This window comes from Oncorhynchus tshawytscha, linkage group LG08 (assembly GCF_018296145.1).
Source record: "Oncorhynchus tshawytscha isolate Ot180627B linkage group LG08, Otsh_v2.0, whole genome shotgun sequence".
Lineage (NCBI taxonomy): Eukaryota > Metazoa > Chordata > Actinopteri > Salmoniformes > Salmonidae > Oncorhynchus > Oncorhynchus tshawytscha.
Genome location: NC_056436.1, coordinates 56,123,821 through 56,145,873, shown reverse-complemented (window position 1 = coordinate 56,145,873; position 22,053 = coordinate 56,123,821). Strand labels below are relative to the sequence as shown.

The 22,053-nt window shown below is 43.4% G+C and overlaps 1 protein-coding gene across 1 annotated transcript in view; it reads left to right on the top strand.

Annotated features, from left to right (window-relative positions):
- Positions 1 to 20,822, top strand: part of LOC112256295 (ankyrin repeat domain-containing protein 50) — a 42,441-nt gene extending 21,619 nt beyond the window's left edge. The window contains exons 4-5 of the mRNA XM_024429442.2: positions 15,033 to 18,568; positions 19,083 to 20,822. Of these exons, the coding sequence (XP_024285210.2) occupies positions 15,033 to 18,565 (3,533 nt within the window). The 3' untranslated portion in view covers positions 18,566 to 18,568; positions 19,083 to 20,822. The remainder of the gene's footprint in view (positions 1 to 15,032; positions 18,569 to 19,082) is intronic.
- The last annotated feature ends 1,231 nt before the right edge of the window (positions 20,823 to 22,053 follow it).

Here is a 22,053-nt window from a genome sequence, read left to right as displayed (position 1 = left end):
CGGAAATGTATCAGAATGTTGTGATTGCCTCCAACCATAGATCCTCGGATTTAATTTGAGACAACACCAAAGGTTGGTGATGGAATTACCGCTTGGTACATGCCACCAATCTAAATCTCACATGATAATCCTTATCAGGAAGTTGCTTCCTGATATAATAGTGATTTGAATTATTACTGGGATTCTTTCTGAAAAGCTGCTCGCTGCTTAAACAGACAGCCCTGTGTTTTGGTTGTTTTGATATGGTTTTATTGAGAGGATTATTCTCCATGGAACAATCTGATAAACAACAGTTATCTCTTGTGTTTTCGCTTTGACTCCACTCCTCGTTCCCTTTTGTTGTCTTTTTGATAAGGGACAAACCCATGTCTACTGTCACTGTAAATACCACACAGAATTAAAAAGGAGGTACATTTTACCTGTCTGTTACATGTTTTTAATGCTCCCAGCTATTGTACCATCTGTCACAGAATCAAAGTCTACACATCCAATAAAGTGGCTTGTGCTTCTGAATTGCCACTCTGTGATAGGTGTAACATTCACAAATTCTACACCGAATGCAAACTCCAATCTCTTGATGTATTCAAACTATTCATTTTTTGTTCTGTCTGCATTCAGTGCCTTGTGTTTTACACGCCGTCAGCTACCATTCAGCTCTACAGCCCCTCTACACACATACACACTTACTTTATCTTCCATTAGACACACTGGCTTACTATAACCGCTGTGAGAATACTTACAAATCCTGTAGCGCATGACAAAAATAGACCAAAAGACTTGTTGAGGCCAAGCATACACAAAAAACACTCCTCCATATTGTTTACAAGGCCAGTTTGTTGGCAGAGTCATGCGTTACACTATCTGCCAAGCAACCGAATGTGACTATTGGAAATAACCCTTTTGTCCTGAGCAGAGGAGATGTTTGAAGACCAGTACACACTGTTTTGTGGTTGTGTGAACTTTGTGGTCGCATGAATATAGTAAAGATTGCCTTCGAAGAACAACTTCTGACGGAAAGGTGATTCCGAAGCTAAAGCATTGGGTGGGCCACCATCCAGCTCAAATGATCCTTATAAATGATCCTATATTTGTCATCTCAGTATGGGAAGCACAGTTTTGCATGGCTTTGAACTCAAAAGGAATTCCGTTATTAAGGATGACTTTGACTTTTCTACCTGAGGAGCAAACTTGGAATTACTTGTATTAAGTACTTGCTCAACTGTTATGTCTCTTTCTCGCTCTCTGTCTCTCTTACTCTCTCTCTCTTTATCTCTCTCTCTCACTCCAAGAGGAATGTGCTTTGGGAAGTCTCAACACTTCAGAGACCATGCAGGAAGAGTGAGCCACCGACTAGCCAGCAGCATCACGTCCGCTCTGCTAATGCTACACAAACAAACGAATGTGCCATCTGTGAAGAGGCTTAAATATATATATATATATATATATTTTTAAGAATCCTTTTAGTCTGAGTCAGATTGTAGTCCATTTCACAAACCCTCCATGATCGCTGTGTACTGTATGCTCTGTGACCGTCTGCCGGAAGAAGGCACATAAGGTTGTACATGTGTTGCAAGGCTGCTCTTTTACATTGTGTGTCAGGCGGCCTATTGTAGCATGGTTGACTTTCCCCCCTATGTTTTCTGTGCTACTGTAAGGCCATCGGTGGGCAAGTGAGGTGGAAACACTTAGGCAGCGATTCTGGTTGTGAGCTGGGTGGAATCTGTGCCAATTTAACTGGGCCTTCGGCAAAAGGAGAGCAGGGAGAAGGGGGCCTGGCGGGACATGGAAAACCCTTTTAAACAGAAACAGACTATTTATTTTCAACTGTAGATATCTTCATCGCTAATACATGTGGAATATCTCAGACTTTGCAATAAATTTGGCCTGAAGGTTAACAAGATCAGGGTTAAAGATGGTAGTTTAGCACAATACCTCTGAAAGTCCTACTTTTTGAAGAAATGTTCTGTTTTATTTTCGGGATTGATATACACTAGTCTATTGAAGACTTAAGCTAAAACAGCCTCTTCGCGGACTGTTCGATTCTCCTACTATCTGTTTGCCCTGCCCTCTTTGTTAGCAGTGTGCATTAGAGGTCGACCGACTAATCGGAATAGCCGATTAATTAGGGCCGATTTCAAGTTTTCATAACAATCGGAAATCAGTGTTTTTGGACACCGATTTGGCCTTTTTCCCCCTTTTTTTACACCTTTATTTAATCTTTATTTAACTAGGCAAGTCAGTTAAAAACACATTCTTATTTTCAATGAGGGTGGGTTAACTGCCTCGTTCAGGAGATTTTCACCTTGTCAACTCGGGGGATCCAATCTTGCCACCTTACAGTTAACTAGTCTAACGCTATAACCACCTGCCTCTCGCTGCACTCCACCAGGAGACTGCCTGTTACGCGAATGCAGTAAGCCAAGGTAAGTTGCTAGCTAGCATTAAACTTATGTTATAAAAAACAATCAATCAATCATAATCACTAGTTAACTACACATGGTTGATGGGGAAGCTATACTGTTGCACTGGCAATACTAAAGTGCCTATAAGAACATCCAATAGTCAAAGGTTAATGAAATACAAATGATATAGAGGGAAATAGTCCTATAATAACTACAACCTAAAACGTCTTACCTGGGAATATTGGACTCGTGTTAAAAGGAACCACCAGCTTTCATATGTTCTGAGCAAGGAACTTAAACGTTAGCTTTCTTTCATGGCACATATTGCACTTTTACTTTCTTCTCCAACACTTTGTTTTTGCATTATTTAAACCAAATTGAACATGTTTCATTATTTATTTGAGGCTAAATTGATTTTATTGATGTATTATATTAAGTTAAAATAAGTGTTCAATCAGTATTGTTGTAATTGTCATTATTACAAATACATAAATAAAATCGGCCGATTAATCGTTATCGGCTTTTTTGGTCCTCCAATAATCAGTATCGGTATCGGCGTTGAAAAATCATAATTGGTTGACCTCTAATGTGCATCCCGTTGATGCTGAATCATTGAGGTCGTCATTGAAAATTACTGAATAATCACGTGAAAACTCATTCAAAATGCATGATGCATTCCTGTGTGATCTCCATATCAAAGAAGTGTCACTGAACGGTAATGGGTACCATCTGTCAAAATAAAGTTTGTCTGACACACACACACACACACATTATGGTATTTTCCTTTTGGCTATGTATAGCAACTGGATTATAAGACGGGCATATTTCAGTTACTCACCCAGGAATGGTGGTTGAAAGCCTAAACCCATCCAGGGGACATTATTCTGCCCTCCATAGGAACAAAATATTTTCCACTTCATTTATTTTATTGAGATATATCCATTGGACTCTTGAGCACAAATCTTTCCCATAGCTAAAGTCTACAACATACATACCTTTATCTCAACTCCCCCCACGCTTGTGTATCCGTATTTATGCCACATCCGTTCTCTTAAACCATCCTCCACCCTAAAAAAAACATCTTATTAGATGGTGCCATTTCCCTCATTCGTTTGAGATTGAGACCTGCAGACATCTTGATTTTAAGACCATCTTTTGATATATTGACAATCTTCATCTGTTCCTGACTCTGGATAGTGGATTAAAAATACCATCAATCGACAATGATATTATTGTACAATTCTGAACATTGCTGATATACTGAGTGGCAAGTCAAGATATCTGCTGTATTTTATACCGGCCGGTTTCGGGTAGGTGTGTGTTTTTGTTTCCTTCTCTCACATATCTTCAGAGAGAGGCTCAAGCCCACCCTAGTGAGGAGCTGTGCCTCCTTCTCCGCAGCTCCAGCCATGAATGGACCTTTCTCTGCACCAAGGCCAGGTGACAGGCCTGATTTACCACCACTGACCAGAAATTAAAATAGCAGGCCTGTTTGAAGTGGGCTTGCCCCACTCTCCAGCCCGCACCATGGCTCTCAGACCAGCTCTTGTCCGCAGACCGAAGTGTGGCTACGAGGGGCTTGCAGAGCATAGGGCCCCTCAGCAAGAAGGTCACAGCACTCTTAACATCTATATCCTGGGAATTGTTTTTCATACTATTTGGGCAACTGGAGAGGCCTCACTTGAGGGACCTCAATATACTGTATTCTGGCCTGCTGACAACACAAATACAGCTATAAAGCATCTAGGACTGTTTATTTAGTCTGTGCCAGGAGTGGAATGCTCCCCGAAGAGGGGGCGAAGGCGGTGTTTCGACTGCCTATCATTGTCATTGATGCAGGAAGCTTGGATGTGGTATGGGTAAAATCATTAGAAGTGGAAGTGACTTTTCAAATAACTTCCTGCTAGATATGTGGACCACTTATTTTCTAAGAACATATTGCTTACGGGATGCATAGTCTCAACAGACTAAAATATACCTAAAATGATAGTATTTGGTTGGACTAGTGACTATTTAGATGCGTTTGTTTTGATTGCAAAGTCTCTAACACTATTGAGGCCATCTAATTGTTAACCATATATAGATATAGGTTATAATTAGCTAATATCTTAAGAGGCCAGTTGCTGTTAACACCTGAGTTGGTGTTTAGACGTGCAGATTGTGCATCCGGTCTGTATTCCTGTATGCTGGCTAACCTCTGGGTCTGCGTGTTGAGTTGATACTCTGGCTGCACCGAAGACAACCATAATACCCCTGAATGCTGTATTTACCACGAGCTGTCTGACAGCCAATCAAATTACAGGTCTATAACATCTTTGGTGCTGCACTGCAGAAATGTGACTCGAGACATGGTTGAAGAATTGGGTCTCTTTGCCTCCTCGGTGAGGGCCTTTCGTATGCAGCATGGCCTCTTCCAACGATCCCGGTTTCATATACAAGATTAGTATTCCTATTTTGTTTCTGTGTAGAGAGGCATGTTGGTTCTCGTTTCGATAGAGAAGATCTTTAACTAGGTGTTAATTTGATTTAAGGAAAATAAATGCCCTGTAATTGCTGGCACGCCAATGGTTCGCCTTGCAACGGGGGGTGAAGTTTGCTAAAGACAGGGTGGTATCCCAAACTGCCGCCGACTTGCATGCCAAGAATACATTTGCAAGTACCTGATTTTACAGCGAGCTATGTGAAAATTCCATTAAATCTGTTGTGTGGACATGCTGACCAAAATGGTTCCAGACTGCACACCAGTAGCAGATACAAGTTTATTTGACGTGACTAATAAAACATGATTGGCATCCAGGACTGAACACATTACCGTGCAGGAGAACAGGAAATCATGACGAGTGGGCCAAATGAGGTCACTAAGAGTTCAGTCATGGCAAGACTGTAACCAAAACAAGACTGTTCTTTCTGATAACTAGGCATGTGGTCAGGAAAAATGTCTGGCTCTTAGTTGTAAAACATGGTAGTATTTTTATCTCCATAAGTTTAATGAAGGTGCAGCTGCATGCAGTAAGGAGGTTTCATGTCGCAGTGAAACCCAGCTGTAGATATAGTGACCCATTGTGGGTCATAGAGTGAGTTGAGCATAGGCACTTGGATGTGCTGCCTTCTTAATCTCATACCACTATGCTCTGGCCCTCACTCCATTCAAAGTATATCTGGAGTACAATACAATGTTTCATTGGCTGGAAATCTCCACCCATCTGTCGCCAGGCTCTGCAGTGTTTCGCGTAAATCATCTTTGGATGTTTTCCTGCAGTCATGATGCGTTTTCATGAAGGTGGCTTGATAGGACTGTTGGATTGTAGACTGTAACGCTAGGCCGTACTGAAGGGCCTTGAGTATATCCCTTTCGGTGTAATCTTCGTTTGCGCTCAGCTCTCATTCAGTAAACCCAGCAGGTCTAACTGGAAGGTCTCCTCTCCCATGTTTCAAATTCAGGTGAGGACAAGTTCAGGCAAAAAAAAAACAGTTCATGCTTGTGTCGCCAGGATAACCACTCTGCAAGTTAATTGTTTTGAATGTGCATGTAATTGTTTTCCAGTTGCACGTTTGATGCCGCTTCTCATGTCAGGGTGCCCGTGCACGGACAAAAAATGGCATAGGAATTGGAGGGAGAAATTCTGTATCAATTACATAATTACGCTTCTCCCAACAAATAAACCCGACTGCGGGTAGGCTACAGTTTGCTTCGCACTGCCTTAATAATTACCAACTACCATCTGCATTTCCTTTCTCAATAACAAATGGACTACAGCATCTTTCAACTGTTCACTAACATTTACTTAATGTAAATCAATATTGGAGAAGGCAGCAAGCAGTTTTCAAAAGGAAAAAGGCAACTGGAGCTTTGGAGAAAAAAAAACATATTTTTCTACAGATGGTTTACGCAGTCTCTCGTTCCACGTACTTGTGTTTGGAAGGATGCCGTTTTCGCTTTCGGAGCCAAGACCTCTGCAGCTGTTGTACAGGCGTTTGTCGAGTGGGGGTTTACAGCAGGCTAGAGGAGATGAGTTTGGCTTTCTGTTTATCTTTTGGATCTTATGAATTAAAGATGGTGGATCGCTAAGAACTCGATACATTTGAGATGCTGACGCTCAGAACCAGGTCCATGGGCCAGAACCTGTAACCCCCCCCACTCCAAACACACGTACACACACCCTGCCTCATTTGTCATCTGAAAACAGTTCCTCATTGTACATAGGGCCGTGTCTCTCCTGGCTACTATCCAGTTTCGTAACGAGCAGCAGCTGGCTCCGAGGCCTGTACTCGGGGCTGCATCCCTTGCCCTGATGAATGCATCAGTTGTTGGTTGTTTAGCAGTCCCTCTCTGTTCAGACCTCTGCCGTCCATGCTCGTACTGTTGCAGCCCACCCCCCCCACCAGTTAGAATTTACTGTGGTTCCAGTTGACCTGGAAAAGTGTCAAGGCCAGGCATCATGTCCTTGCCTGCAGTTAAATGAAAACAATCTTCTTGGAAGATGTGTGCAACGTTAGTCACGTTCATTGTGTAGCTAGTGACCACGTCTGCTACTGCAAGTTCTTCTCATTGCGCCTGTGCTTATCTGTGCCACGTGAGGAGAACAATGATAATGCCATGACTGCACAGCAGAGTTTCAGGCCATATGAAGTGATGTCTGTGATGGCTCAAGTGGAAATTGTAGGTCAGCTTCCTCCATTTATAGTAATTGAATGAAAAGGCCTCTTTGGCATGTTCAGACTGGAGGCCCCTGCTTGTTCATTTCTTTCTTTCCCTTTCTATGGGCCTCTGGAAATATTTTTAAAGGGTTTTCAAGGCTAATGCTCTATTTCAAGATGGCCGCGGTTAACTCGCTGTCTCTCTTTTCCTCCTCTTGGGTTTTCCACACCACAAAGTGTTCATAATTTACATATGATCAATTTTGTGGGAACTGTGGGAGGCCACTAATCTCAAAACTGTAGGAGAGAAGGAGTGTATTTGTTAATCATTGTCTGAATAAAAAAAAAACTTCTACGATTTCCTGGGCAGTGTAGTCTGATTCACTGATACTTTCTTGGTGGGTAACACACATCTAAATTAAACATTGAGACAACCCTTGAAAACAACATGCTGAGGCAAAGGCTCCCGGCTGGCTAAAATGGACTTTTAGGTCATCTGTCCTAGATATCGTTCAGCCCCCACCCCCCTCTTAATGGCCTCTTCCTCTCGGCCAGTGGGTTTCCTGTCTCAGCTGAAGGCATCCAGAATGCTTAGTGGAGAATCAGCCTGAGGTGGAGCAGGAGGGTCACAGGGCCTGGGAGAGGCAGTGGAAAATGCTCTGTTGCTAAAAACATTGACTGACACTGAGGCTTTGGGTCACTGGGTTATTATAATCCTACTGTACTCTGTTGGTGGTGACTGCATGGTGTAGGACAGATTAGATGCGTTGTTTTTCGTCGTTTTCGGGATAGCTCGGAATGGTAGCGTTCCACAGGTAGCCACCGCAAATGTTTTTGTTAATTAGGGCTGACATTTTAGAACATAATTAATCATTAAAAAAACATTGTTTCTTTATATTCCTCAGGGATAGGTTTCTCACACGTGTTTGAGTACTGCCAGGTTCATGTATCGAAAGCTACAATGGCGATGATTAGAGTGGTACCTACTAGTGGTGTGAACACTTTATACGTTTAAACGAAGTTTGGATCCTTAACGTTAAGAAAAAACCCTAATCTCAGGAACAATGTTTCCCCCATATAATTAAAATCACGGTGCAGTTATCACAAAACATATTATTTTTGGTGTTATAGCCTAACTAGACTGGGGACAGTTGTGTATATTTAAATACAACCAGAGAGAAAGAGGCTGACTTTAGGCTACTTTGGTGAATTTGCGAGGCATGCACGACAAGACATTGCGCGATGCATAGTACCAAGACATATGCACTTGGTTCTGCCTGCTCCTCCTCTCTCCCCCTTCACACTGGGCTACCTGCTCTTTCCCTTTGCCACTGACACATGTGTGTGTTCAGTCTTCGGTCTGTTGCCTGTAGGATATCTGGGACCGATGTCACCGGGATACAGAGGTATCTTCAGGACAGTCTTGCGAGCACGGGGTACTCTTCATTACTGGGTGGGTGAGAGGGCCGGCCTGCTCATTAGGCACGATTAGGCGGCCGGCTATGGCGCAGATTGACGAAGTCGGCATTTTCTGTGCTAAACTGACCTCCAACAACATGTAAAGCCTCACTAAAGTTTTTTTTCTCATCCAGTGTCATATGGGCTTTTTAGGTGAGCGCTGATGCCATAAGCAGTGCCCACTTTCTCAAAGGCAGGGCCACAAAATATTTTGCTTGTCCATTCCCAGTGTGCCTCTCTGTTGGATACACGCATCGCTGTGGCGCTCCACCAGCGTTCCGTCCAAAAAATGATTTAACATAAATCACGTAGCAGATATAGGATATTGTAGAATATGTGGCCTTTTCTGTAGTCTACAGGATGGAGATGAAGTGTATGATAATGTAACGAGGTGTACACTTTTTACAGCACGCAGATTTCTCAGATCAAAGTACCTAAACTAAATGGCGCCCAATCAAATATAAAAATGCACTGAAATTGTAACAAACAACATATCTTGAAAACAGGACAGGTCAAAGGAAAATGGACAATATGGAATGGACAATCGGGCTACTCAACTGTTGTCCAGGAGTTTCCTCCTGTGGACTCAATTGTCATAATCATTGGTTTCAAGATTGTATCCGTACATTTTTGACGAGCTGATCATAGTGAAAAGGAAAATACACTGCTCAAAAAAATACAGGGAACACTTAAACAACACAATGTAACTCCAAGTCAATCACACTTCTGTGAAATAAAACTGTCCTCTTAGGAAGCAACACTGATTGCCAATAAATTTCACATGCTGTTGTGCAAATGGAATAGACAACAGGTGGAAATTATAGGTAATTAGCAAGACACCCTCAATAAAGGAGTGGTTCTGAAGGTGGTGACCACAGACCACTTCTCAGTTCCTATGCTTCCTGGCTAATGTTTTGGTCACTTTTGAATGCTGGCGGTGCTTTCACTCTAGTGGTAGCATGAGACGGAGTCTACAACCCACACAAGTGGCTCAGGTAGTGCAGCTCATCCAGGATGGCACATCAATGCAAGCTGTGGCAAGAAGGTTTGCTGTGTCTGTCAGCATAGTGTCCAGAGCATACCAGGAGACAGGCCAGTACATCAGGAGACGTGGAGGAGGCCGTAGGAGGGCAACAACCCAGCAGCAGGACCCACTACCTCCGCCTTTGTGCAAGGAGGAGCAGGAGGAGCACTGCCAGAGCCCTGCAAAATGACCTCCAGCAGGCCACAAATTTGCATGTGTCTGCTCAAACGGTCAGAAACAGACTCCATGAGGTCCTGACGTCTACAGGTGGGGGTTGTGCTTACAGCCCAACACCGTGCAGGACGTTTGGCATTTGCCAGAGAACACCAAGATTGGCAAATTCGCCACTGGCGCCCTGTGCTCTTCACAGATGAAAGCAGGTTCACACTGAGCACGTGACAGACGTGACAGAGTCTGGAGACGCCGTGGAGAACGCTCTGCTACCTGCAACATCCTCCAGCATGACCGGTTTGGCGGTGGGTCAGTCATGGTGTGGGTTGGCATTTCTTTGGGGGGCCCCACAGCCCTCCATGTGCTCGCCAGAGGTAGCCTGACTGGCATTAGGTACCGAGATGAGATCCTCAGACCCCTTGTGAGACCATATGCTGGTGCAGTTGGCCCTGGGTTCCTCCTAATGCAAGACAATGCTAGACCTCATGTGGCTGGAGTGTGTCAGCAGTTCCTGCAAGAGGAAGGCATTGATGCTATGGACTGGCCCGCCCGTTACCCAGACCTGAATCCAATTGAGCACATCTGGGACATCATGTCGCACTCCATCCGCCAACTCCTGGACAGTCTGTGATGCAACGTGGCGTTGGTGGATGGAGCGAGACATGATGTCCCAGATGTGCTCAATTGGATTCAGGTCTGGGGAACGGGCGGGCCAGTCCGTAGCATCAATGCCTTCCTCTTGCAGGAACTGCTGACACACTCCAGCCACATGAGGTCTAGCATTGTCTTGTATTAGGATGCTTTAGTCCAGGTCTGGGAGAAGATCCCTCAGGAGACCATCCGCCACCTCATCAGGAGCATGCCCAGGCATTGTAGGCAGGTCATACAGGCACGTGGAGACCACACACACTTTTCCACTTTAATTTTGCGTGTGACTCCAAATCCAGACCTCCATGTGTTGATAAATTTGATTTCCATTGATAATATTTGTGTGATTTTGTTGTCAGCACATTCAACTATGTAAAGAAAAAAGTATTTAATAAGAATATTTCATTCATTCAGATCTAGGATGTGTTATTTTAGTGTTCCCTTTATTTTTTTGAGCAGTGTACTACTGCATTTCTCGCTGTGTAAACACATAGGCTCAGGATAACTCCTGGTGAAGTTGGGTAGCTGATATTCAGAGCTTAAATGGCCAAATGGATTAGTCACAGGAATCAGGATTAATAAATCCAATGCAACAGCCTGTTTTACAAACGGTGGGCCTACCACGTGGATGAGCATTCATAAAATTCCATTGCAGGCCGACACCGTAGGCTACACCAGATTATGCATGGGCCGACGTCTGCAGGACGTTTTTTTTTGGTCCTGTCCGTACCGGCCGTCATTTTTTGTTTGTTGGTGTTCAACAAACGTTGGGCCTACCACATGGATGGGCATTAGTAAAATAATACGTACTTTCAACATCCATAAAAGACACCTTTTCAACATCCCGGGAAATATGCATTCTAAATGTCCGGAAAATACATATTTGATTTGATTTCTTTTCAACGTCATTTTTCTTATAGGGACTATTGTAATTTTGCAGGGGGTGGCAATTTGTTTGTCTCGCATAGGGCGGCAGAACGGCCAGGACCAGCCCTGGTGGGTTGGGGTTGTTTTTGTTTCATAATATGAAATTGCAGCTACATGTAGCCTGTATCGATTACCCTTTTCAGATATAATGGATTGTGGTCCGTCAAAACACCTCAGGTACAACATGTTTGTTTGTCTGTTAGGGTAGGCAACATTACGGCTTTTTAAATGCCGGCACGAAACCTCCTCTGGAGATATGAACAGTATTTGTGAAGTAATGCTGCTTCTGAAGCGGGACTAACTTCCATCGCTAGGCGACCATAACTGTCAATCAAATCATCTCAAGCTGCTGCACGCAGCCTGCCTGCTGCCTGCCGGCAGACCACACTCCTAGAAAAGTACTTAGAATTTTTTTAAATACCTCGACTTACCAATACAGTTAGTAGAAAGAGAGCACATCTTGCTACACTGCCATTAAAAACAGCATACAAAACACAGCAGCACATCAATCAGCAACATTTATTGTTGTCAGGGAAACAATAGAACATTATATGCCGGAGCAGAATTCTACTGTCTGAAAAGATACAGACTCTTCTGATGCGGCACATTTTTTAATTACCTGAAATGTTATCGATTGTCGCTATTGACATGTTACTGTAGCTGTGTTCTATGTCTCCAAAGGGTCGTGGTAGATATAACTTCATTGCCCGGCCCTAGTAGGGTCGTTTGGGGTCAATTAGAAATGTCCTTGTTTTTTAAAGAAAAGCACATTTTTCGTCCATTAAAATAACATAAAATGTATCAGAAATACAGTGTCGACATTGTTAATGTTGTAAATGACTATTTTAGCTGGAAACGGCAGATTTGTTTTAATGGAATATCTACGTAGGCGTACAGAGGCCCATTATCAGCAACCATCACTCCTGTGTTCCAATGGCATGCTGTGTTAGCTAATCCAAGTTTATCATTTTAAAAGGCTAATTGATCATTAGAAAACCATTTTGCAATTATGTTAGCGGAGCTAAAAACATTGCTGATAAAAGAAGCAATAAAACTGGCCTTCTTTAGAATAGTTGAGTATCTGGAGCATCAGCATTTTTGGGTTCGATTCCAGGCTCAAAATGGCCAGAAAAAAAGAACTTTCTTCTGAAACTCATCAGTCTATTCTTGTTCTGAGAAATTAAGACTACTCAATGCTAGAATTTGATTTACTTTTAATTTATTTTACCTTTACTTAACTAGGCAAGTCAGTTAAGAACAATTTCTTATTTTCAATGACAGCCTAGGAACAGTGAGTTAACTGCCTGTTCAGGGGCAGAACAACAGATTTGTCAGCTCAGGGATTTGAACTTGCAACCTTTCAGTTATTAGTCCAACACTCTAACCACTAGGCTACCCTGCCAATTGCCAAGAAACTGAAGTTCTCGTACAACGCTGTGTACTTCTCCCTTCACAGAACAGCCAAACTGGCTCTAACCAGAATAGAAAGAGGAGTGGGAGGCCCTGGAACACAACTTAGCAAGAGGACAAGTACATTAGAGTGTCTAGTTTGAGAAACAGACGCCTCACAAGTCCTCAATTGGCAGCTTCATTAAAAAGTACCCGCAAAATACCCGTCTCAACGTCAACAGTGAAGAGGCGACTCCGGAATGCTGGCCTTTTAGGCAGAAGAAAAAGCCATTTCCAGCTACAGTAGTCATTTTCAACATTAACAATGTCTACACTGTATTTCTGATCAATTTATTTTATTTTACTGGACAAAAAAATGTGCTTTTCTTTCAAAAACAAGAACATTTCTAAGTGACCCCAAACTTTTGAATGGTAGTGTACGTAATAAGACCAAATTTGTACAAGATAAGATTATTTCTTATTGCTTAAATTGCAGTTTAAACTTTAAGCAAAATTGTCAATTTGTAACATCCCTAGACCCTACCACCCCATTTTGCTACTGGTGTGGCTACATACAGATTTCATAGTCTTCTTTCTGTACAAAACCATTCATGGAGGGAACTACTCCTCAGGCTTTGCGACAGTTTGAGACTTGTACACAGAGAAACTTTGATTATATAATCCGAGCAATCCAGTTTAGAATACTTACTGCACTGATTGATTATAGGCATGTTAATTTTGTCTAAATGTTGTCATTAGTCTCTCAGATCCCCATTTTGTAGTGTTTGGTTTATTTATCATTGAGGGTGTTTAAGGTAGCTTAATTTAAGATGCACATTTTAATTAACCGGTTATCCTAATCCAGACAGCAGTAAATGAGCCCATTTCTTCAGGAAACATTTAGAAGCAGCTTGTTTTTCATGATATAGGTAATTAGATAAAACAAAAGAATGTATTACTCATTTTCCACAGCAGGAGGTAAGTTTAGAATTGAGAAAAATCACAACAGCATTGAACAACTCTCCGTCGAGTCCCCTCCTGTCCCCCATCAGGCCTGAGACCATGGAAACAGTAAATAAAACTATCCCCTGCCCTTGAGTGTGTAGCCTGATCTGACTGCTCTAACCTGGAGAAAGTTACCCCTTTATGTCTGGGAAAGGATTGCTACTGCACGTTAGTGGTAATTAATTAAGACCCCCATGGTGATTTCTTCCTAAAGGTCTGTGCTGGTAGCATGTAGTCTGTTAATGTGTGAAACAATAGAGTTGTCTTATGGCCATTTGTATGCTATGAAATGGAAATAGCTCTTCCAGGGGTCTACTTTGTGTTTTTCTCTCAAATATGTGAGGAGAGGCCTTTTAAATAATTAGTTGGGCCTTGAGCTTTAAAGGGGCAATCTGCAGTTGTTACATCCATTTTTTGGACGTATAAGTTCATGATATGTACCCATTGATTCTTGACGAATGTAGCTATTAATGCCTCATGAGCTTAGTTCGTACCCCACCAGAACACAAAATATAAGCTGATTTTACTCCACTGTTTGTTTACAAAGTATATGTAAACAAACACTATATTGACTCAAAACATGTTTTAAACTATATTGTTGATATCAAGGACGGTCCTTGCATCCATAGCGCTGTCCATGAATTTGAGAGTGGTTACTTTTCTCCAGCACCATCCCTCAGTTTTTTATCGAAAACGGGCAGGGAGTGTGCTTAGTCATTGTTTCAACTGCTGATTGCCCCTTTAAATATATTGATATGTAGATAAAAGTCTTTCTTCTATACTTTTGCAATCGTATTGATATTTCTTTAGTTAAATGTATGGCTGGGATGATAATGTACTGCGCTTTCTTAGGAGAATCAAAGGTCTTCTGCATCAAATATCCCTCTAGAGCATCAATTACGCCAGCTTTGTTTTCCATAGTCCTTCACAAAAGATCTGTCATACTGATGCTGAACTGATTACTGATTACTCTGCCAGAGACCAGGGTCATGCTCTCAATTCCTTTGAATGGTTTTATTTTTAACAACATGGCTTCACCACTAATTAGTCTGTGCCTTAGGAAATTAAAGGTTGGCGTAATAGAATTCTTCAAAGGTAAAAGATCAATGGGAAAATGGAGTGACTATATTCTGAAGGTCAGATATCTATTTGAGAATATAAGGGCATCATGTAAAAAAGGAATTAGTCACCTTCGTATGATCACTATGAGCACTGAAACTCAGTGGAAAGACTAATTATGCCCTCTCTGTATTACGTTGATAAACTGTAACACAGCCATATTAATCTTGGAAATGTGTTGAAAGAAGTTGATGTTTAATTCATTGCTTTTGATGTGGTAAACGAATAGTTATTTTTTTTCTCTTTTCTAGGATTCCGTAAAATTAGCCTGGACGACCTTCGCAAGGCCTACATCGTCAAGGACGTGCAGCAGTACATCCTCCACCGGCTCGACCAGGAGGAGGCCCTTCGCCAGCACCTCACCAAGGAGACGGCCGAGATGCTCAACCAGCTACACATCAAAAGCAGCGGCTGCTTCCTGTACCTGGAGCGTGTGTTGGACGGGGTGGTGGAGAACTTCATCGTGCTGCGAGAGATCCGCGACATCCCCGGCACGCTCAATGGCCTCTACTTGTGGCTCTGCCAAAGGCTGTTTGTTCGGAAGCAGTTTGCCAAAGTCCAGCCTATTCTCAACGTGATCCTTGCAACCTGCAGGCCACTTACTTTCAAGGAGCTTTACCATGCTGTCTGGACCAAAAACATGACTCTCACCATGGAGGACTTTCAGAAGAAGATGGACATCCTCTCCAAGTTGTTGGTTGATGGGCTCGGAGGTACTAGGATCCTCTTTCACTACAGTTTTGCCGAGTGGCTCCTGGATGTTAAGCATTGTACACAAAAGTACTTGTGTAATGCAGCGGAGGGACATAGGATGGTGGCGATGAGTTACACTTGCAGGGCCAAGCAGCTCAAACCGCTGGAGGTGCAGGAGTTTGCCCTGCATCTGATCAACTCCAACCTGCAGATAGAGCCTTTCAACCTGGCTCTTTGGATGGTGTGGAATGGTACACCCGCCAAAGACTCTCTTTCCATCTCCATACCTAAAGAGCAGGAGGTACTGCAGCTTCTAGTCAAAGCTGGAGCTCACGTCAACAACGACGACGACCATGCCTCTTGCATAGTGCAGCAGGCACTGGAGAGAGAGGATTCGATTCGGACGTTGCTAGACAATGGAGCCTCTGTGAACCAATGTGACTCTAGCGGGAGAACTTTGCTGGCCAATGCAGCATACAGTGGAAACCTGGATGTGGTGAACTTTCTCATATCCAGAAGAGCAAACATGGAGATGGAGGACAACCATGGACAAACGTCACTTACTCTTGCGGCAAGACAAGGGCACACTAAGGTCGTAAACTGCCTCATCGGCTGTGACGCAAACATCAATCACACAGACCACGATGGGTGGACCGCCCTTAGGTCTGCAGCCTGGGGTGGGCATTCGGAGGTGGTGTCTGCTCTCCTCTACGCCGGTGCCAAAGTTGACTGTGCTGATGCCGACAGCAGAACGGCCTTAAGAGCCGCAGCTTGGGGAGGTCATGAAGACATCGTGCTGAACCTCCTCCAACACGGAGCAGAAGTCAACAAAGCAGACAATGAAGGAAGGACAGCTCTCATTGCAGCGGCATACATGGGGCACAGAGAAATCGTAGAGCACCTCTTGGAGCATGGGGCAGAGGTGAACCATGGTGATGCGGACGGAAGGACAGCCCTCTCAGTTGCTGCTCTCTGTGTGCCTGCCAGTAAAGGCCATGCCTCTGTCGTAAGCCTCCTCATTGACAGGGGTGCAGAGGTGGACCACTGCGACAAAGACTGCATGACCCCCCTCCTTGTGGCTGCCTATGAAGGACATGTGGACGTAGTTGATCTGCTGCTGGAAGGTGGAGCTGACGTGGATCACACTGACAACAATGGCCGAACGCCTCTTCTTGCTGCAGCGTCCATGGGCCATGCCTCTGTTGTCAATACCCTGCTTTTCTGGGGTGCAGCTGTAGACAGCATCGACAGTGAAGGAAGGACTGTTCTGAGCATAGCGTCCGCTCAAGGGAACGTAGAGGTGGTCCGAACTCTGCTGGACAGAGGGCTGGACGAGAATCACAGAGATGACGCAGGATGGACCCCACTGCACATGGCCTCATTTGAGGGTCACCGGCAAGTATGCGATGCCCTCATTGAGCAAGGTGCCCGATGCACAGAGGTGGATAACGATGGTCGAATACCCCTGATATTGTCTGCGCAAGAGGGTCACTATGACTGTGTCCATATTCTTCTGGAAAACAAGTCTTGCATCGACCAAAGAGGATATGATGGGAGGAATTCTCTCAGGGTGGCTGCACTGGAAGGCCACAGGGATATTGTTGAACTGTTGCTGAGTCATGGCGCTGATATAGACTGTAAAGACGCAGACGGACGCCCGACATTATACATATTGGCACTTGAGAATCAACTAGCAATGGCAGAGTACTTCCTGGAAAATGGGGCCAATGTGGAAGTCAGCGACACAGAGGGAAGGACGGCCCTCCATGTGTCCTGCTGGCAAGGGCATGTAGAAATGGTCAGGATGCTGATCAACTATCATGCCGACGTGAACTCTTGTGACAACGAGAAGCGATCCGCCCTCCAGTCAGCGGCTTGGCAAGGCCACACAAAGGTTGTGCGGTTCTTGATTGACAATGGCACTCACGTGGATCACACATGTAATCAGGGTGCAACAGCGCTTGGCATTGCTGCCCAAGAGGGGCACAGAGATGTAGTGCAGATCCTTCTGGAGCACGGCGCTGACCCCAACCACGCAGACCAGTTTGGACGCACAGCCATGCGAGTGGCTGCAAAAGGGGGGCATTCAATGATCATCAAACTTCTTGAGAAGTATGGGGCCTCGAGTCTTAATGGCTGTAGTCCTTCGCCCATACACACTATGGAGCAAAAAACCCCACTCTCTGTAGCTGGGAAAATGCAGTCTCTCACAATTAAATCCAACAGCTCTGGCAGCACAGGAGCTGGAGACATGCAGTCATCTGGACGTGGTCTACAGAACGGTCCTGTCCACGCCTTCAGCTCCCCTTCAGAATCTCCTGACTCTACCGTGGACAGACAGAAATCCTCTCTCTCAAATAATTCCCTCAAAAGTTCTAAAAACTCACTGAGAACCACCTCGTCCACCGCGACTGCACAGACTGTGCCCATAGATAGTTTCCACGGAATGACCTTCACCGAGCAAATCCAGCAACACTCTCTGCCTCGCAGTCGGAGCCGACAGTCCATCGTCTCACCTTCCTCCACCACCAAGTCCATTGGACATCATCAGGGGTCTCCATCAAGTGAATTTGACTGGGCTCAAGTTAAGCCAGGTCTCAAGTCGACCAAAGGGAATAAGCCTGGAAATGACACATCCAACGGCAAAGGGGGGTCAGGAGACAAGAAAAGGCTCAAGAGCATTGGCTCAACCCAGGGTCAGGAATATGAGATGACCCAGTTTGATAAGAGGACTGCGCTCAACAAGTCTGTAGCGAACATTGCAGTGAAGGATCCTCATTGTAAGATCATGGTTGGCGGCTCCACCCAGCCAGATGGGGGACTGACCCAAGAGCAGTTATTCATCCAACAGCAGAGCATTGCAGAGAAGAAGCGAAATGGAATTATGACCAACCCCAACTACCATCTTCAGGGCAATCAGGTTTTTCTCGGGAGGGTTTCTGTCCCAAGGACTGTACAGAATAGAGGGCACCAGGATGTCCTGGAGAACTACCCTATAGGGGAGACTGAATTAAGCCTTAAACAAGCACTGAAACTGCAGATAGAAGGATCAGACCCTGGATTTAACTACAAAAAGGAGACACCATTATAGCTGGTAAGTTTTCATTCTCAAACGAATCTGATGTAATTAGAATGTACATTTTTTTCTAAGCATTAACCACCAGCTATAGAGTTATTCTAATGTTCAACATAATTGTTTTACTCATTATATTAGAAGTAGATCAGGTCAGACATGCTTTATTTTCATTACGATTTTAAACGGGTTCGTCGTGAAGATAGTAGAAGTATATGTTAAGCATCCAGGGATGGTATGTAGGCTGAAAAATCACAATCCCTTTATGCTATTATGAATGTCTTTATATTACGTCTAGGATTCATGGCCACATTGTTGATACAGTATGCTGTTATTAAATTACAATTGAATGACTCACTCACCACTACTGAAAGCACTGTCTTGTCAATATTTTATTACGGTCCATTGACCTATCATTAGTAGAACTTAAACTTACGCGAATGATGGATTTCAAAGAATGCACTTTTCTGGCCTAAAAGACGACCATTTTTTCCCAACTCAGCACTAACACAAATCATTTCCATTACCATTTCAGATGTCTTGAATGCCATTCGTCACGGAGACATCGGGAGGGAATGTGCCAAAGCAACTTTCCCCCATCTGCATAAGAAATGATCAAATAAAAAAAAAATCCACTCTCTCAAGTGGAACACCTCAGAAAACCTAGGAAAGAATGTTGATCGCTGCACAAGGCCTAGATGAACTGATACTTCAATGTGCCTACATCTGTTACAGCCTTCTCAGTGTAATCATGCACACTATCGTTTTAATGTATTGATATTTAATATGCAGTGTATGCACTTTTTACATAGAGAAAACGACAAACATGTATTTGTTCAGCCTCCCCTTTAATGCTCCTGTGTTTCAAACTAATTGTTCCCCAAAAAATCATACATTGTTTTTGTGTTATACTGTATGTTTGTTTTTGTTGTCCTGCCTGCAATCATACACACCGACAGCAATGTACCGCTGAGTGCATCATCACATCTTACCAGAGGACATCAAGATAATCGATGACATGGGATAATGTTATGCGCATTGGTACTCTGCCTTCCTGAAGACCCCAAATAATCTGTGTTAACCTCGTTCGGTGTACTAAACATATGCTGTGTGTAATATGTTAATAGCTAAGGCAATTTACTATACAAGTATAACCAACCATATTTATTTAGGAAAAAGCCACTTTAAGTTGTATTGTATGCTCTATCATGGTGCTGTGTTCAAAAGTTGCCTGCAGTTATTTTGGACTCCATTTTGGTTGTCTTGATACTATTTTCTTTGCTATGTGTATTGTAGTGTTAAAGATACCTAAGGGAGAGAGTTAATTGAAAACGTTAAACCCATGTGACTTCATTTTGTCCCTGTGGGACTTTTCATGTTTTTTTTTTTGTGTGCATTTGAATATGATTAAAATAACCATTGTGTATACTGTCAACTACGGAGGTTGGGGCTTAAATGCAAAAGTCTGAAGCGAAAGCGGCATTCGAGTGCATTCGTTGGTGGAATTATTACTATTATAACCTGCAATTCAAGAAACAAAATTCAAACTTTGTTTCCCCTATTATTGCAGTGTCGCTTATATTTTGATACTTGACGTATATTTTGGAGCAAGACGCGCACACACACACACAAAACGGCTTAAGGTTCACTCGTCACGGCTTCACTGAGTAGGAGACTTCAATAATATTATGGTTTTAAAGGATGGTTTGAAATGTATACCTGTCAAGCCAAAGTTGGAACAAAGCATTTTTTTTCTTCTTCTCTTGAGTTTTTCTCTTCTCTGCATGTCAGTTAACCCAGCAGTAGCTCCGCCGTAGAGGGAGGGGCTTGAAGATGGTGCTCTCGGATTGCAAACATCTGTTTTTCATGGACTATGTGGGGGCTGTGTGAGCATTTGTGTGTCATGTTTTTTTTTTTGCAGGCTTTTCACAATGTTAACAGTGAGAAGGGGGGGGAAAAATGGAAACGCCGTGGCATACATACTGTATAAACCCAAGTCGAAGCCCTCCGCTCTCCCATACAGCTTGAAGGTGTGCTATGAAGGTATAAAGGAAGAAGGACTCATTTTTAGGATCAATTCTGGACAGTATTCAAACTTCTTTCGCCATCTCTCAAACCTCTTGTTTTGAATTGACCCTAAACTGATTGTAAATAACTTACCATGTACATTGAACTTTTCATTTCAAAAATGTATTTCCTGTACTATATTAAGCAGAATGGTCTGATGTATATTAAAGTGCTTAATAAACATATTTGCTTTACTGCTGGAAAATGACAGGTTCTCTATTGTCACATCATTGTAATTGAATTATTACCGTTTTCTCAATGTGTCCTTTAAATCACTGTACAACTGAGCAGACACTTAACAGAGATCCATACTATGCCATGTCTATGCCCTATTGGCTAACCTTACATCGAAGGCCATTACATGCATCCCTAAGCATTAAGCAACCATTAACCCAACATTTTGATCGATTGATCGTCAAATAATTGCCTGTTTTGGTAGTGTTGCCTGCCTTAATGCCTCGACTCTCAAGAAGCCTACGTATACACACGTAGATTGACCAGATAATTGTATACACCCGAGAAGAATGTCACCTTCTGGGATAGTCATTTCCCAATTAACCTTGTGTCAATTGTGTTATCTATGACTAATACCTGGCTGTCTACCGTTTACTTCGGCAATGACACGTAGGTCAAGGTTGTATAGCAACTGTAATTATTTCTAGCTGACTCATCCGAGCAGACCAATATATCAAGTCAAATAAAGGCCTGATTGAGTAGCCTCCAGTGGGGTGGACATGTTGTCGGGACTCCAGAAGGAAGCTGTAGAAAAGGGTCAGATTTTCCTGTTATTAAAGCTGCATAACCACAGGGTACACTGGATATTTTCCCCACCGTGCAGTTGATGGTGGAGGGCCAGACCAGGACACTGCATGCATCGCAGCATTTTGATCAAACTGAAGTGGAACAGAGGTTCTGTGCCAAGCTCCATCACAGCTCTGCTTCACTAAGTCCACCGCATAGGAAGAGATCCACAAGAGGTCTAATCACAGGGATGGTATTGTATGTTACAAGGGCAATGAACTGTTTTATCTCATTCCAAATAAATAGAAAAACGAATCTTGCTTTTTGGGATTACAGAGTTTCCAACTAAAAACAAGGGGGACATGGTCTTTGATATGCCTACCCTGCCATATAGGCCAGTAATACATCAGCTCCACGTTGTAGGTCCTCGGCTATAGATTGTGTTAAGGTGTTTGGGGATTCAACCAGTGTGTTAATGAGCAAACCAGCTGGCGATGACATCATCATGCGCTGTAAAAAGGAGTGTCCGTGGTTGTGTCTGTCTCTTGGACTCCACAGCGACCACATCTGTTTCTCCTCCTCCGCCCTTGTTTTGGATCCCAACAATCTCTCACAACACAACCTCTGAGAAGAGCACAATTGTTTCCCGTAGACCAATTTCAAGAGGTATTGCATTCTAATGGGGACACACATGGCAT